A 13,367-nucleotide genomic window follows, 5' to 3' on the forward strand; every position below is an offset into this window, starting at 1 on the left:
ACCCAGACTCCCAGCCCTCCACCCAGACCCCCAGACCCCCAGCCCTCCACCCAGACCCCCAGCCCTCCACCCAGACCCCCAGACCCCCAGCCCTCCACCCAGACTCCCAGCCCTCCACCCAGACCCCCAGCCCTCCACCCAGACCCCCAGCCCTCCACCCAGACCCCCAGGCCCCATCCAGACCCCCAGCCCTCCATCCAGACTCCCAACCCTCCACCAGGGTCTGGTAGGAGAGTTGAACTAAGGCCGACCTCAGCCAGAGTTTTCTCTCAGCATCCCTTTCTGTCACTGCCCTTTAGTCCCTCCTTTTCACTGGGCCTGTCTGTCTGTCTGTGTCCATGTCTATGTGTCTGAGAGAGAAATAAACCATTAAAGGAAAACCCCTTTCTCTTTCCCTTTCACCCCCCCCCCCCTCTCTCTCTTCCTCTCTCTCTCTCTCTCTCTCCCCTCCTCTCTCTCCTTCGTCTCTATTATCAGTCCCCTGCAGTGTTTGGGGGGATAATGACCCTGGTTATCACCTCCAGACACATGTCCTTGTGCTAAACACCAGTACGAGGCCTTCTTGTCCTGGTCCAGTCTCCAGAGCAGGGCCTGTACTACTCACAACAAGCCAGGGCACAGTGAGGCAGCCAGGGCACAGTGAGGCAGCCAGGGCACAGTGAGGCAGCCAGGGCACAGGGAGGCAGGCAGGGCACAGGGAGGCAGCCAGGGCACAGTGAGGCAGGCAGGGCACAGGGAGGCAGGCAGGGCACAGGGAGGCAGCCAGGGCACAGGGAGGCAGGCAGGGCACAGTGAGGCAGCCAGGACACAGGGAGGCAGGCAGGGCACAGTGAGGCAGGCAGTGCACAGGGAGGCAGGCAGGGCACAGGGAGGCAGGCAGGGCACAGTGAGGCAGGCAGGGCACAGTGAGGCAGGCAGTGCACAGGGAGGCAGGCAGGACACAGGGAGACAGGCAGGACACAGGGAGGCAGGCAGTGCAGTTATACAACACATTAAAACATCAGGCAGCAACTAGACACAAATAGAGCTCATGTCCTGACCCTCCACTGTTGACCCATGGTGACTGCCCTGATGGATCAGCTGTGTAAAGAACACCATCAAACAAGGAGGGGGGGGTTTAAGTGTGTGCATGTTTGACTGTGTGTGTGTGTGTGTGCATGTTTGACTGTGTGTGTGTGTGTGTGTGCATGTTTGACTGTGTGTGTGCATGTTTGACTGTGTGTGTGTGTGTTTGTTTGGGTGTGCTTGCTTCAGTAACAATGAAAATGCGTTGTATGTATGTGCATGTTTTTACCATGTGGTCGTGAGTGTGTGAGTGTGTGTGTGTGTAGTAATTGTGTTTGTCTGCGTGTGGTGCCTACATGAGTGTGTGTCTGTTCATGAGTGTGTCAGAATGCGTGATGTAGATAGGAGTACAGTCATTATCACAGTTAATGGCTGAGCTGCATGTCTATGATATTTATGATGCTCATAACCTCAGATATCTGCTCCTCTCCAGCCTGGCCTGGGGGGGGGGGGGGGGGGAAGGGGGCACACAATGTATAAAGACAGAGAGAGAAGGGGAAGGAGAGAGAGAGACACAAATAGAGAGAGACAGAAAGAGTGACAGAGGGAGAGGGAGAGAGAGAGAGAGAGAGAGAGAGAGAGAGAGACAGAGGGAGAGGGACAGAGGGACAGCGGGAAAGGACGATTGAAAGAGGGACAGAGAGAGGGAAAGTGGTGAAAAAGAGAGGGAAAGGGAGTGTGTGATAAAGCAAGAGAAAGGGAGGGAGGGGCTAATGTGTTTGTGTGGGGTGATCTTTAGCCCCCTGCAAGGCATCAGACAAACATTTATTAACTGAGAGGAATGCAAACAGACGCAGGCAAAGACGGAGAACAGCTAGAGGAGGAGGAGGAGGACGAGGGGGGGGGGCAAGAGAAAGGGAAGAAGGGGGGAGGAGAAGTCTTGTAAAGGACCCTCCCAGGGATTCATCCAGAAGGTTCTGGAACAATAGACCTCCGGCAGTTCCAGAACGTGGTGACCTTCTGTGTTCCAGAACGCCTAGGAGTTCCACAGCAGATCCTGCTGCATGGTGGTCTGACAGGGTGAGGTGTCCGAAGGTGCAGGTGATGCGCTGAGATTCACTGACACCTGTTGTGTCTGAATTCACATCCCGCAACAACCTGTGAACATCATTGACGACCCGGAAGGGGCTGTGGGTGTGTGTGTGTGTGGGGGTGTGTGTGTGTGTGGGGACGGGGGACGGGGGGACGGGACATAGGGGTTGTGAAAAGGGGTTAGGGGCGATCCTTTGTGGTCCTGACCAGACAGAGGGTGTCAATGACACTGTGGTGATCAGGAGGACAAACGACAGCGGCTTTAACAGATTAGTGGTGTGGAGGAGGCAGGTCTAACGGCCCTGGATCAGACCACAGGGATAGCTGCTACGGAGAGAAGCTTTGTTTGTTAATGGTCTCTGTGTGTGTGTGTGTGTGTTTGCGTGTGTATATGTGATATGTCCCCACACACGTCTGCATGTGTTTATGTGTGTACAGTGTGTGCATGTGTGTGTGTGTGCATGTATGTGTTTCCAAATGCAGCTGAGTCAGAACGGTAGCAGCTTTGTTGACCGATGGCTTAGCCTACGTCTGTGTTCCTACATCCTTCACAACTGTTTGCAAACGATTCAGATTTCCAGAGGATACAGGGGATAAGCTGGTAGAATGAAGGGCTTACTTTGATCTCCGTTATCTTCGCAGGAAGAGGGATGTTTTGACTGAGGGATAGGGGGGTCAGTTTATGTTGACATCAAGGACGACATTTTGGAGCTCAATCCTTGATCCTCTCACGTCTTCTTTTCGGCATCTTAACAATGCAACAATGGACGGTGTTTAACAGTTCTTAAGACCACAGGCCAGCTCTCAGGACAGTCTCTTGGTAGTTTGAGAATAGGATGCAATCTAGGGTTCCTAAGACCTTCCCTTAGAACAGCCCCTTAATAACCATGATGGTAATGGTAGATGTTCAAGGATTCTCCAGACTGGTGATACTATGTCTAAGCCTCCCCTACCAGCCTCCCCTCCCCTCCCACCCTCCCCTCTCAGCCTCGCCTCTCAGCCTCGCCTCTCAGCCTCGCCTCTCAGCCTCCCCTCTCAGCCTCCCCTCTCAGCCTCTCCTCTCAGCCTCCCCTCTCAGCCTCCCCTCTCAGCCTCTCCTCTCAGCCTCCCCTCCCAGCTCTCTGGATCCCTGTCGCTGGCGACCTGTGGGTGTGCAGGAAATATGACCTTCATCCTGACCTCCCAGGCAGCCCAACCCCTCTCTGGAACCATCTGACCCCGTACTGCTGCCGCACACACACACACACAAACACACACAATCTCATGGACACACTCACCTCTCTGGAACCTTCTAGCCCTGTTTTGCAAGTCAACAGTCCTCAGGGACCAGGAACGATGAGAGGGCGATTCAGAACTTTAGCCAGGGGATTAAAGAGCCAGGCAGGCTGAAAGGCCGCAGCACAAGTTAAGCGCCTTAGAATAGCGGGGACCCACATTCATGCACATACTCCCACAGACTGACCCACTCTCACAGACACACACACACACACACAGACATACACACAGACATAGACAGACTCATATATACACACAGACACAAGCAGCCTTGACACACAGATACACACCTACGTGCACACACAGAGACACACACATACAGAGACACCCACACACACAGAGACACACACACAGAGACACACACACACACACTAACGTTGCTCACACACCCTAGCGGAGGCCAGATGCTTACATCATCCCATCTCGTACAGGAACACACTGGATTGTAAACACAGTCCAGCCCCTCCAGTAACTCTCTCCCATTCAAAAGACTACAACTCCCACCCCCTGCTCGTAGTCTACGCTCATTTATGGACAAATACACTTCATCCATCCCCATCCCACAGGCTGGTGTTCCACCAGAACGGGGTTGTTTGTTTTGTGGAGGAGCCCTGGGAATCAATGCACACTGACTGTCTTTCTGCTGGTTCAGATCAAGTCTTAACGCATGGGTGGCCTGGTCTGGCAGACACACACACGTGCACGTGCACACACACACATGCACACACACCATGGGACCTACGTCTGTCTGCTCGGCTAGGGGTCTCCATGGAGATGAGCTAGACTTGGGCAGCTATCTGGCTTACTGGAAACCTGGTTTATTGTTGACTTTCAGGGAAGGAGGAGGAGGGGTGGAGGAGGTGGGGGGTGGTGGTTGGGAAGGTCGTGGGGTTAGGGGTGGGAGCATGGTCTCTCACTTCCGGGGAAATTGAAGGGAAGGGTGGGTGGAGGAGGGGTTGGGGGGGGGGGGGGGGCAGCGTTTGGTTTGCTCACCGGGGCATCCCCTCATTGTATATGCATCTATCTCACATCTGAGTCAGGAGTTTAATGACTCGTGACCAAAGGGCTTGGATGGCTGAGAGTAAGTGGTGAGGACGTGAGATTGTGTGAGACACACACACTTTCAGTTGTGTTTTTCTGGACTGAGGTGGCTGTAGGGTCATGATACATTCTTTTTGTACGTTTGTGAACCAATTCTCTGAATGATCAATGGCATCAATGTTTTCAGTGACAAGCAAGTTTAATAACCAAGATATCATTTTTTTTTTTATCACATGATTTTTTATCATTTTTCCTGTGGAATTGTGCGAAAACGAATGTACGTGAATGAAACTAAAACGTATGATACGTACGGACACAAAAAACACATTAAATACATGCCATACAGACGGCCCACTCTTCAAGTCGAAGATGGAACTCTGCCTCCATCTTGTGACTAAAATAGGAACATCACTAAACCGACGGAGCTTTAGGACCCAGTTGAGTCAGAGAACAGCGCCTATCCTATCTGTCAAACATGGCTGACCAAAACAGAAGCGATGCGAAATTTGATTTCTGCAGCGAAATATTGAGGTATTTATGTCTTTTACATGACATGTCTAGTGAGATTTATGAATATCTTTTTTAGTGTGTGATTTTTGGGGGAAATATTTAGCTGTTTTGTTAAAAACAAATGTTAGACATTCGAACTGTTTACTAATGCACGTGTGGGCTAATCTACTTAGCTAGCTAACGCATCTGTAACTCCCAACACAGCAAGACAACTCGTAGCTCTCTTTTTCGGTGTCGGTATACAGTAAGTACAGTGCAGTAAGTTACTAGCAGTTACATTAGTGTTCTTGGACGTGTCTCTAGCCCGTCGGAGCTGTTCGCTGCCCGGTCCAGAAGTCACAAGATCCCGGTGAGAGGACAGAAGGAGTTTCTACCAAGCGACTCCCGGAAACAGCGAGAGCGGCTGCAGCAGAGTCTCGATGAGCACTGGAGCCTGGTGTCAGAGGAGAGAGTGGAAAGACTGTGAGTGTGGAGGAGAAGCACACACACACACACGCTCTTTTACAAACACACAGGTAAAAATAGATTAAAACCATTTTGAAATGTTCTGCTTGATTAGAAAGTTACCGTTTTTGAGACCCGGGCATCTGGTTTTACCCAGGGTTGGGGATATCACCCAGGGGCGAATCTAGGTTCCCACTTTTGGGGGGGCTAAGCCCTTAGATAAAACCTATAATTTTTCCTGTGACCCAGGAAAACTAGGGGTGTCTGGCGGCATGTTCCCCCAGAATTGTTTTGTGAAAATATCCTTTTAAATTGTGTCCTCTAGAGGGTTTTAGGGGAGAAATGAACACATTTAGATTTAAAATATGAAAAGAAATGTATATATATTTTTTATATAACAATAATGTTTTGGGGGGCTAATGATACTTTTGGGGGGGCTCAATAGGGCTAGATATGTCCATGATATCACCTAACCTGTCTCCTCGCTGTTGCAGAGGCAACCTGGTGAAGGCTGTATGGCTCCCCAGTGAGAGCGTTGTGGAGCTGCAGTCACCAGCTGTAAGTCATTTCTGATACGTCTGTCTGAGACCAAGGCTGCAGCTCATCAAGTCCCATCCAGCCTGGTACAGTCCTGTGCTTTCCTGCCCTTGTCCCCCCATCCCACCCTGTCCTGTCCCCCTGTCCTGTCCCCCTGTCCTGCCCCCCCTCTCTCTGCCCCACCCGGTCCTGTCCCCCTGTCCTGTCCCCCTCTCCTGTCCCCCCTTCTCCCTGCCCCCCCGGTCCTGTCTTAACCTGAGTTTCTCTGCTGGGCTCCAGGGGAAGTTCTGGCAGACTATGGGCTTCTCTGCTCGGGGTAAGCAGTGTCTCCACCCTGAGGAAGCTCTCTACCTCATGGAGTGTGTGAGTATGACTCTGACAGTAAACCAGAGAGTGACTAACCGCTGTGTGTACAGTGTAGTGACATGTACGGTACTGGGTGTGTTTGTCACCAGGGCAACCTGCAGGTGTTCCACAGAGACCTCCCTCTGTCGATCCAGGAGGCCTACGAGAGGTTCCTGTCCTCCAGGACTGTGAGCCTTCAGCAGTACCAGGTAAGACAGGACCAGGTAAGACAGGACCAGGTAGGATAGTACCAGGAAGGACAGTATAGGACCAGTTACCACAGTATAGGACCAGGTAGGATAGGACCAGGTAGGACTAGGACAGTAACAGGTAGGACAGTACCAGGTAGGACAGTATAGGACCAGTTACCACAGTATAGGACCAGGTAAGGTATGACCAGGTAGGATAGTAGGCCTACCAGGTAGTACAGTAGGACCCACTGTCTGTGGGTCCTACTGTCTGTGGGTCCTACTGTTTGTGGGTCCTACTGTCTGAGCTGACTGTTTGTCCTACTGTCTGTGGGTCCTACTGTCTGTGGGTCCTACTGTCTGAGCTGACTGTCTGTGTGTCCTACTGTCTGTGGGTCCTACTGTCTGTGGGTCCTACTGTCTGAGCTGACTGTCTGTGTGTCCTACTGTCTGTGGGTCCTACTGTCTGTGGGTCCTACTGTCTGAGCTGACTGTCTGTGTGTCCTACTGTCTGTGGGTCCTACTGTCTGTGGGTCCTACTGTCTGAGCTGACTGTCTGTGTGTCCTACTGTCTGTGGGTCCTACTGTCTGTGGGTCCTACTGTCTGAGCTGACTGTCTGTGTGTCCTACTGTCTGTGGGTCCTACTGTCTGTGGGTCCTACTGTCTGAGCTGACTGTCTGTGGGTCCTACTGTCTGAGCTGACTGTTTGTCCTACTGTCTGTGGGTCCTACTGTCTGTGGGTCTTACTGTCTGAGCTGACTGTCTGTGTGTCCTACTGTCTGTGGGTCCTACTGTCTGTGGGTCCTACTGTCTGAGCTGACTGTCTGTGGGTCCTACTGTCTGAGCTGACTGTCTGTGGGTCCTACTGTCTGTGGGTCCTACTGTCTGAGCTGACTGTCTGTGGGTCCTACTGTCTGTGGGTCCTACTGTCTGAGCTGACTGTCTGTGGGTCCTACTGTCTGTGGGTCCTACTGTCTGTGGGTCCTACTGTCTGTGGGTCCTACTGTCTGAGCTGACTGTCTGTGGGTCCTACTGTCTGAGCTGACTGTCTGTGTGTCCTACTGTCTGTGTGTCCTACTGTCTGTGGGTCCTACTGTCTGTGTGTCCTACTGTCTGTGGGTCCTACTGTCTGTGGGTCCTACTGTCTGTGTGTCCTACTGTCTGTGGGTCCTACTGTCTGTGGGTCCTACTGTCTGAGCTGACTGTCTGTGGGTCCTACTGTCTGTGGGTCCTACTGTCTGTGGTCCTACTGTCCTACTGTCTGTGTCCTACTGTCTGGGTCCTACTGTCTGTCTGGGTCCTACTGTCTGTGGGTCCTACTGTCTGTCCTACTGTCTGTGTCCTACTGTCTGTGGGTCCTACTGTCTGTGGGTCCTACTGTCTGTGGGTCCTACTGTCTGTGGGTCCTACTGTCTGTGGGTCCTACTGTCTGTGTCCTACTGTCTGGTGTCCTACTGTCTGTGGGTCCTACTGTCTGTGGGTCCTACTGTCTGTGGGTCCTACTGTCTGTGTGGGTCCTACTGTCTGTGGGTCCTACTGTCTGTGACTGTCTGGGTCCTACTGTCTGTGGGTCCTGACTGTCTGTGGTGTCCTACTGTCTGTGGGTCCTACTGTCTGTGGGTCCTACTGTCTGTGGGTCCTACTGTCTGAGCTGACTGTCTGTGGGTCCTACTGTCTGAGCTGACTGTCTGTGGGTCCTACTGTCTGTGGGTCCTACTGTCTGTGGGTCCTACTGTCTGAGCTGACTGTCTGTGGGTCCTACTGTCTGAGCTGACTGTCTGTGTGTCCTACTGTCTGTGTGTCCTACTGTCTGTGGGTCCTACTGTCTGTGGGTCCTACTGTCTGTGGGTCCTACTGTCTGAGGGTCCTACTGTCTGAGGGTCCTACTGTCTGTGGGTCCTACTGTCTGTGGGTCCTACTGTCTGAGGGTCCTACTGTCTGTGGGTCCTACTGTCTGTGGGTCCTACTGTCTGATCTGACTGTCTGTGTGTCCTCCTGTCTGATCTGACTGTCTGTGTGTCCTCCTGTCTGATCTGACTGTCTGTGTGTCCTCCTGTCTGATCTGACTGTCTGTGGGTCCTACTGTCTGATCTGACTGTCTGTGTGTCCTCCTGTCTGATCTGACTGTCTGTGTGTCCTCCTGTCTGATCTGACTGTCTGTGTGTCCTCCTGTCTGATCTGACTGTCTGTGTGTCCTCCTGTCTGATCTGACTGTCTGTGTGTCCTCCTGTCTGATCTGACTGTCTGTGGGTCCTCCTGTCTGATCTGACTGTCTGTGTGTCCTCCTGTCTGATCTGACTGTCTGTGTGTCCTCCTGTCTGATCTGACTGTCTGTGTGTCCTACTGTCTGATCTGACTGTCTGTGTGTCCTCCTGTCTGATCTGACTGTCTGTGTGTCCTCCTGTCTGATCTGACTGTCTGTGGGTCCTACTGTCTGATCTGACTGTCTGTGTGTCCTCCTGTCTGATCTGACTGTCTGTGTGTCCTCCTGTCTGATCTGACTGTCTGTGGGTCCTCCTGTCTGATCTGACTGTCTGTGTGTCCTCCTGTCTGATCTGACTGTCTGTGTGTCCTCCTGTCTGATCTGACTGTCTGTGTGTCCTCCTGTCTGATCTGACTGTCTGTGTGTCCTCCTGTCTGATCTGACTGTCTGTGTGTCCTCCTGTCTGATCTGACTGTCTGTGTGTCCTCCTGTCTGATCTGACTGTCTGTGGGTCCTACTGTCTGATCTGACTGTCTGTGTGTCCTCCTGTCTGATCTGACTGTCTGTGTGTCCTCCTGTCTGATCTGACTGTCTGTGTGTCCTCCTGTCTGATCTGACTGTCTGTGTGTCCTCCTGTCTGATCTGACTGTCTGTGTGTCCTCCTGTCTGATCTGACTGTCTGTGTGTCCTCCTGTCTGATCTGACTGTCTGTGTGTCCTCCTGTCTGATCTGACTGTCTGTGTGTCCTCCTGTCTGATCTGACTGTCTGTGTGTCCTCCTGTCTGATCTGACTGTCTGTGTGTCCTCCTGTCTGATCTGACTGTCTGTGTGTCCTCCTGTCTGATCTGACTGTCTGTGTGTCCTCCTGTCTGATCTGACTGTCTGTGGGTCCTCCTGTCTGATCTGACTGTCTGTGTGTCCTCCTGTCTGATCTGACTGTCTGTGTGTCCTCCTGTCTGATCTGACTGTCTGTGTGTCCTCCTGTCTGATCTGACTGTCTGTGTGTCCTCCTGTCTGATCTGACTGTCTGTGTGTCCTCCTGTCTGATCTGACTGTCTGTGTGTCCTCCTGTCTGATCTGACTGTCTGTGTGTCCTCCTGTCTGATCTGACTGTCTGTGTGTCCTCCTGTCTGATCTGACTGTCTGTGGGTCCTACTGTCTGATCTGACTGTCTGTGTGTCCTCCTGTCTGATCTGACTGTCTGTGTGTCCTCCTGTCTGATCTGACTGTCTGTGTGTCCTCCTGTCTGATCTGACTGTCTGTGTGTCCTCCTGTCTGATCTGACTGTCTGTGTGTCCTCCTGTCTGATCTGACTGTCTGTGTGTCCTCCTGTCTGATCTGACTGTCTGTGTGTCCTACTCCTAACAGGTGTTTGGACATCTGAAGAGACTGGGCTACGTGGTCAACAGGTTTGACATCAGGTACTTATGTACACTAAGTACTATTTGGGTTGTACACTAAGTACTAACTGGGTTGTACACTAATGCTGTGTTCATACCAAACGTAAAGTGAATATTTGGCGCGAGATTACATGTAAAGTCAATGCAAATGCTATTGACACAAATTTGCGCATTTTGCTCCTAACGATTTGTGCAAATAAAAACAAATTAACGCAAAGCGAAAATTTGCTACATTCGCGTGTATAATTCGCTTCGCTTTTGGTGTGAACACAGCGTAAATACTAACTGGAATGTCTACTGTGATGGATGTGTAACTGGGTTGTATGCTAAACGCGGGTCTCTGTCCCTCCCCAGTTCGGTGGCGTCCCAGTACGAGAGACAGCTGAACCTGCCTGTGTCACGTGAACGAGGAGGAAGACACGTCAAAAGAAAACGCAGCCCCTCCCCTCCCCCAAGGTGATCTAGAACTTCTGGATGGGTGTTTGTGGATGTGGGCTTTGTGGCTGTGGGCTTTGTGGATGTGGGCTTTGTGGATGTGGGCTTTGTGGATGTGGGCTTTGTGGATGTGGGTCTACCTTTTGTAACTCCGTCTGCTTCTGTTGCAGGATCACAGAGGCCCAGCAGGGCTCTACCTCGGAGGAGAGGAAAGAGAGGGATGACGGAGAGAGGAGTGAGAGAAGGGACCAGGAGGAACGAGAAGACAGGAGGGAGAAAGAGAGGAACGACAGGATGGAGGAGAGAGGAGAGGGAGAGGAAACTGAGAGGAAAAAGGAGGAAGGAACTGACTCCTTTTCTCCTGACTCTCCCTCACGTCACACAGCCTCTCGACCCAGCGACCTCACCATGGCGACGTTGCCGGGCACCCCCGGCCTGACTGAGGCTGGCATGGGTCGGTCCTGGTGGGCAGGTGAGGACCCAGACCAGGCCGGGACTCACTTGCACCCTGCCCCAAACCTGCCTCTCCCCCAGCCCCAGCCCTCCTCCTCCTCTGCTCCTCCACGCTGGGCCTCCATCTCCTTCCCAGACCTGGGCTCCAGGAGGGCCCTCCCCTCCAGCCTCCCCTCCCCAGAGCCCAGCCTGCTCCCTGGGGCCCTGGCCGTGGGGCCTTGCCCCGTGGCCCCCTGGCTGCAGAGGCTCAGCCTGCGCCAGGTGCACATGTCCCGTGGCGAGCGGGAACGAGAGCGCGAGCGCGACCGCTACCGGAGGGACGTCAACGAGGACCGCGAGGTGCGATGCTGTCGGAACTGGGCGGAGTACCGGCAGCTGCTGGCTCAGCGGAGGGGGCGGAGCCACAGGGATAGACCCGCCCACCTGTGGGAAGGGAAGGTCACGCCCCTCCACGACCCCCGACACCCCACCTCCTGTGGTAGGAACTCCACCCTCTGACTGATATATGTTCAGTAAACATCTGTGCTGGCTGGTGTGTGCTGTCTGATTGATCCCCTGTTGAAAGCTGCGCTGTGTGGGTTTGTTTTTGTTGTGTTTGTATAAGTGAGTCACCATCTACAGCACACAAATGCAGAGCATAGTCAGTACACATACCGAGGTTAATTATATATAGGTATACATCTACAATGAGCTTTGTTAAAGGATCTCTGTTTACTCGTATGGGAGGAGGCCCGGTTGTGTGTGCGTGCGTGTGTACGTGTGGGTTGCCCCTTACACAACGGCCGGGTTTCCCAGATTCGTCAAGAAGCTCTTAACGCTAAGAGCTTCTTAATAACGTTCTAAGAGCGTTCTCATAGAACGTTCTTAAGAAGCTCTCAGTGTTGAGAGCTTCTTGACGAATCTGGGAAACCCGGCCAACATCAGTGTGGGTTAGAATGATCCCCTTTCAGAATGTTCTAGAACACTGGGGGAAACGTTCTGTCCTGTGTGCCTCACCCACCCATGCTGTGTTACAGGTGAGTTGCTGGACAAGATCAGTGTCATCAAGCCTTATAGACTAACAGATGGACCCTCCAGGTACAGCCCACCTCTTTCTCTCACTTTCCCTCTTCATTCCTTCTCACTTTCTCCACTCTTTCTTTCCCTCCCTCCCTCTCATTCTCTTTCCTTCTCTGCCTCTCATTCTCTCTTTCTATCCTTCTTTTTCTTTCATTCGCTCTCCCTCTGTCTCTCTGTCGACAATGAATTTTGTGTAAATATGAAACCACAATGGTGTGAATGTCTGCTGGCCCCAGTGCAGACTGTTTTGTGTAGAGGTGGAGCGTTTGTCTGCAGGGTGGTGTGTGTGTGTGTGTGTGTCCGGTGCATCTGCGTGTGGTGAGTCAGTGGTGTGTGTGTGTCTCCAGGGAGCAGGGGTCGGAGGGCTGGAGGCTGTGTTTTGATGTCTACCAGCCGGACACTGTGGCTGAGTTCAGGAAGAGCAGTCCGGGGAGGCCTTACTCTCGCATGTGTGTCTGCAGGTCAGGACGTCACACACACACACACACACCTCGCTGCAGAGCGTTTATTACAGGTGGATATAACTATTGTAGTCCATTCCAGCCCCCAAATCTAAAAGGACTAACCTCTCCTACAAATATAGGATAATCAGAAAAAAACCTAAATGTACTACTTTTACCTATATGTTTGTGTACAGTCTGATGTCTGTTTGTGTCCTGGTTCTGACTGTGTGGTGTCGTGTTGCTGTGCAGCTTCGCAGGGCCGACACCTGACCTCAGGGTGGTGGAGCAGCTGACGGAGCAGAGCGGAGGTGTTCCTGTTACCTTCGCTGTGGTCGACCATGGAGACATCTCCTTCTACTGCTTCAAACCCTTCCTGTTGACCACAGACACTGCCCACTGACCAGACACAACATGACCACAGACACAACATGACCACAGACACACCATGACCACAGACATAACTAGGAGATAATCTGAGATTGTATCAGAGCATCTTTGCCAAATTAGTTGATTTATAAAGTTGCAGTAGACTTTTAATAAAAAAATGAATTGTTCTTACTGGATCTTTCTTCAGAAGTGTTTTTTTTTCTTCAAATACACGGCATGTCATCTGCTCCTCATAACTACAGTAGAAGTGTTTTAAGTGAACTTACAGACATACTGCTGTTTCAGAATCCTGTTAGAGTTTGACATTGTCTTTTCAGTCCAGAGACCAGCTGGAGTTGTGGTCTGTATGTGAGTAACATGGGAACCCTTGTTAATCTGATTCTGATGTAACTGGACAGGTGAGAGCACAATGGAGGGATGGATCATTAGTACTACAGATAAATATACAACCCATGCACTACCTGACAAACGTATCACCAATAAACTAAGCCTGTCTATACATGATGCAGGACATGTGATCTTACCGAGGGATATTTTAGCAAAAGCTCA

General features: G+C 51.9%; 1 protein-coding gene across 5 annotated transcripts; it reads left to right on the top strand.

Moving 5' to 3' along the window:
• Positions 1-4,873: 4,873 nt before the first annotated feature.
• tsen54 (TSEN54 tRNA splicing endonuclease subunit) lies at positions 4,874-12,994 on the top strand. Of its 5 annotated transcripts, none has more exons than XM_047019137.1 (11): positions 4,874-4,944; positions 5,227-5,385; positions 5,862-5,925; positions 6,184-6,267; positions 6,360-6,458; positions 10,010-10,062; positions 10,396-10,497; positions 10,647-11,407; positions 11,946-12,006; positions 12,336-12,449; positions 12,681-12,994. In XM_047019137.1, the coding sequence occupies exons 1-11, from the start codon at positions 4,889-4,891 to the stop codon at positions 12,829-12,831; spliced, it is 1,704 nt and encodes a 567-aa protein (XP_046875093.1). In that variant the 5' UTR covers positions 4,874-4,888; the 3' UTR covers positions 12,832-12,994. The 5 variants fall into 5 exon arrangements, with proteins under 5 accessions (XP_046875093.1, XP_046875097.1, XP_046875095.1 ...); XM_047019141.1 differs by having other exon boundaries at positions 12,343-12,449; XM_047019139.1 differs by having other exon boundaries at positions 12,336-12,502; positions 12,681-12,810.
• The last annotated feature ends 373 nt before the right edge of the window (positions 12,995-13,367 follow it).

Source organism: Hypomesus transpacificus, chromosome 4 (assembly GCF_021917145.1).
Source record: "Hypomesus transpacificus isolate Combined female chromosome 4, fHypTra1, whole genome shotgun sequence".
Classification (NCBI taxonomy): Eukaryota; Metazoa; Chordata; class Actinopteri; order Osmeriformes; family Osmeridae; genus Hypomesus; species Hypomesus transpacificus.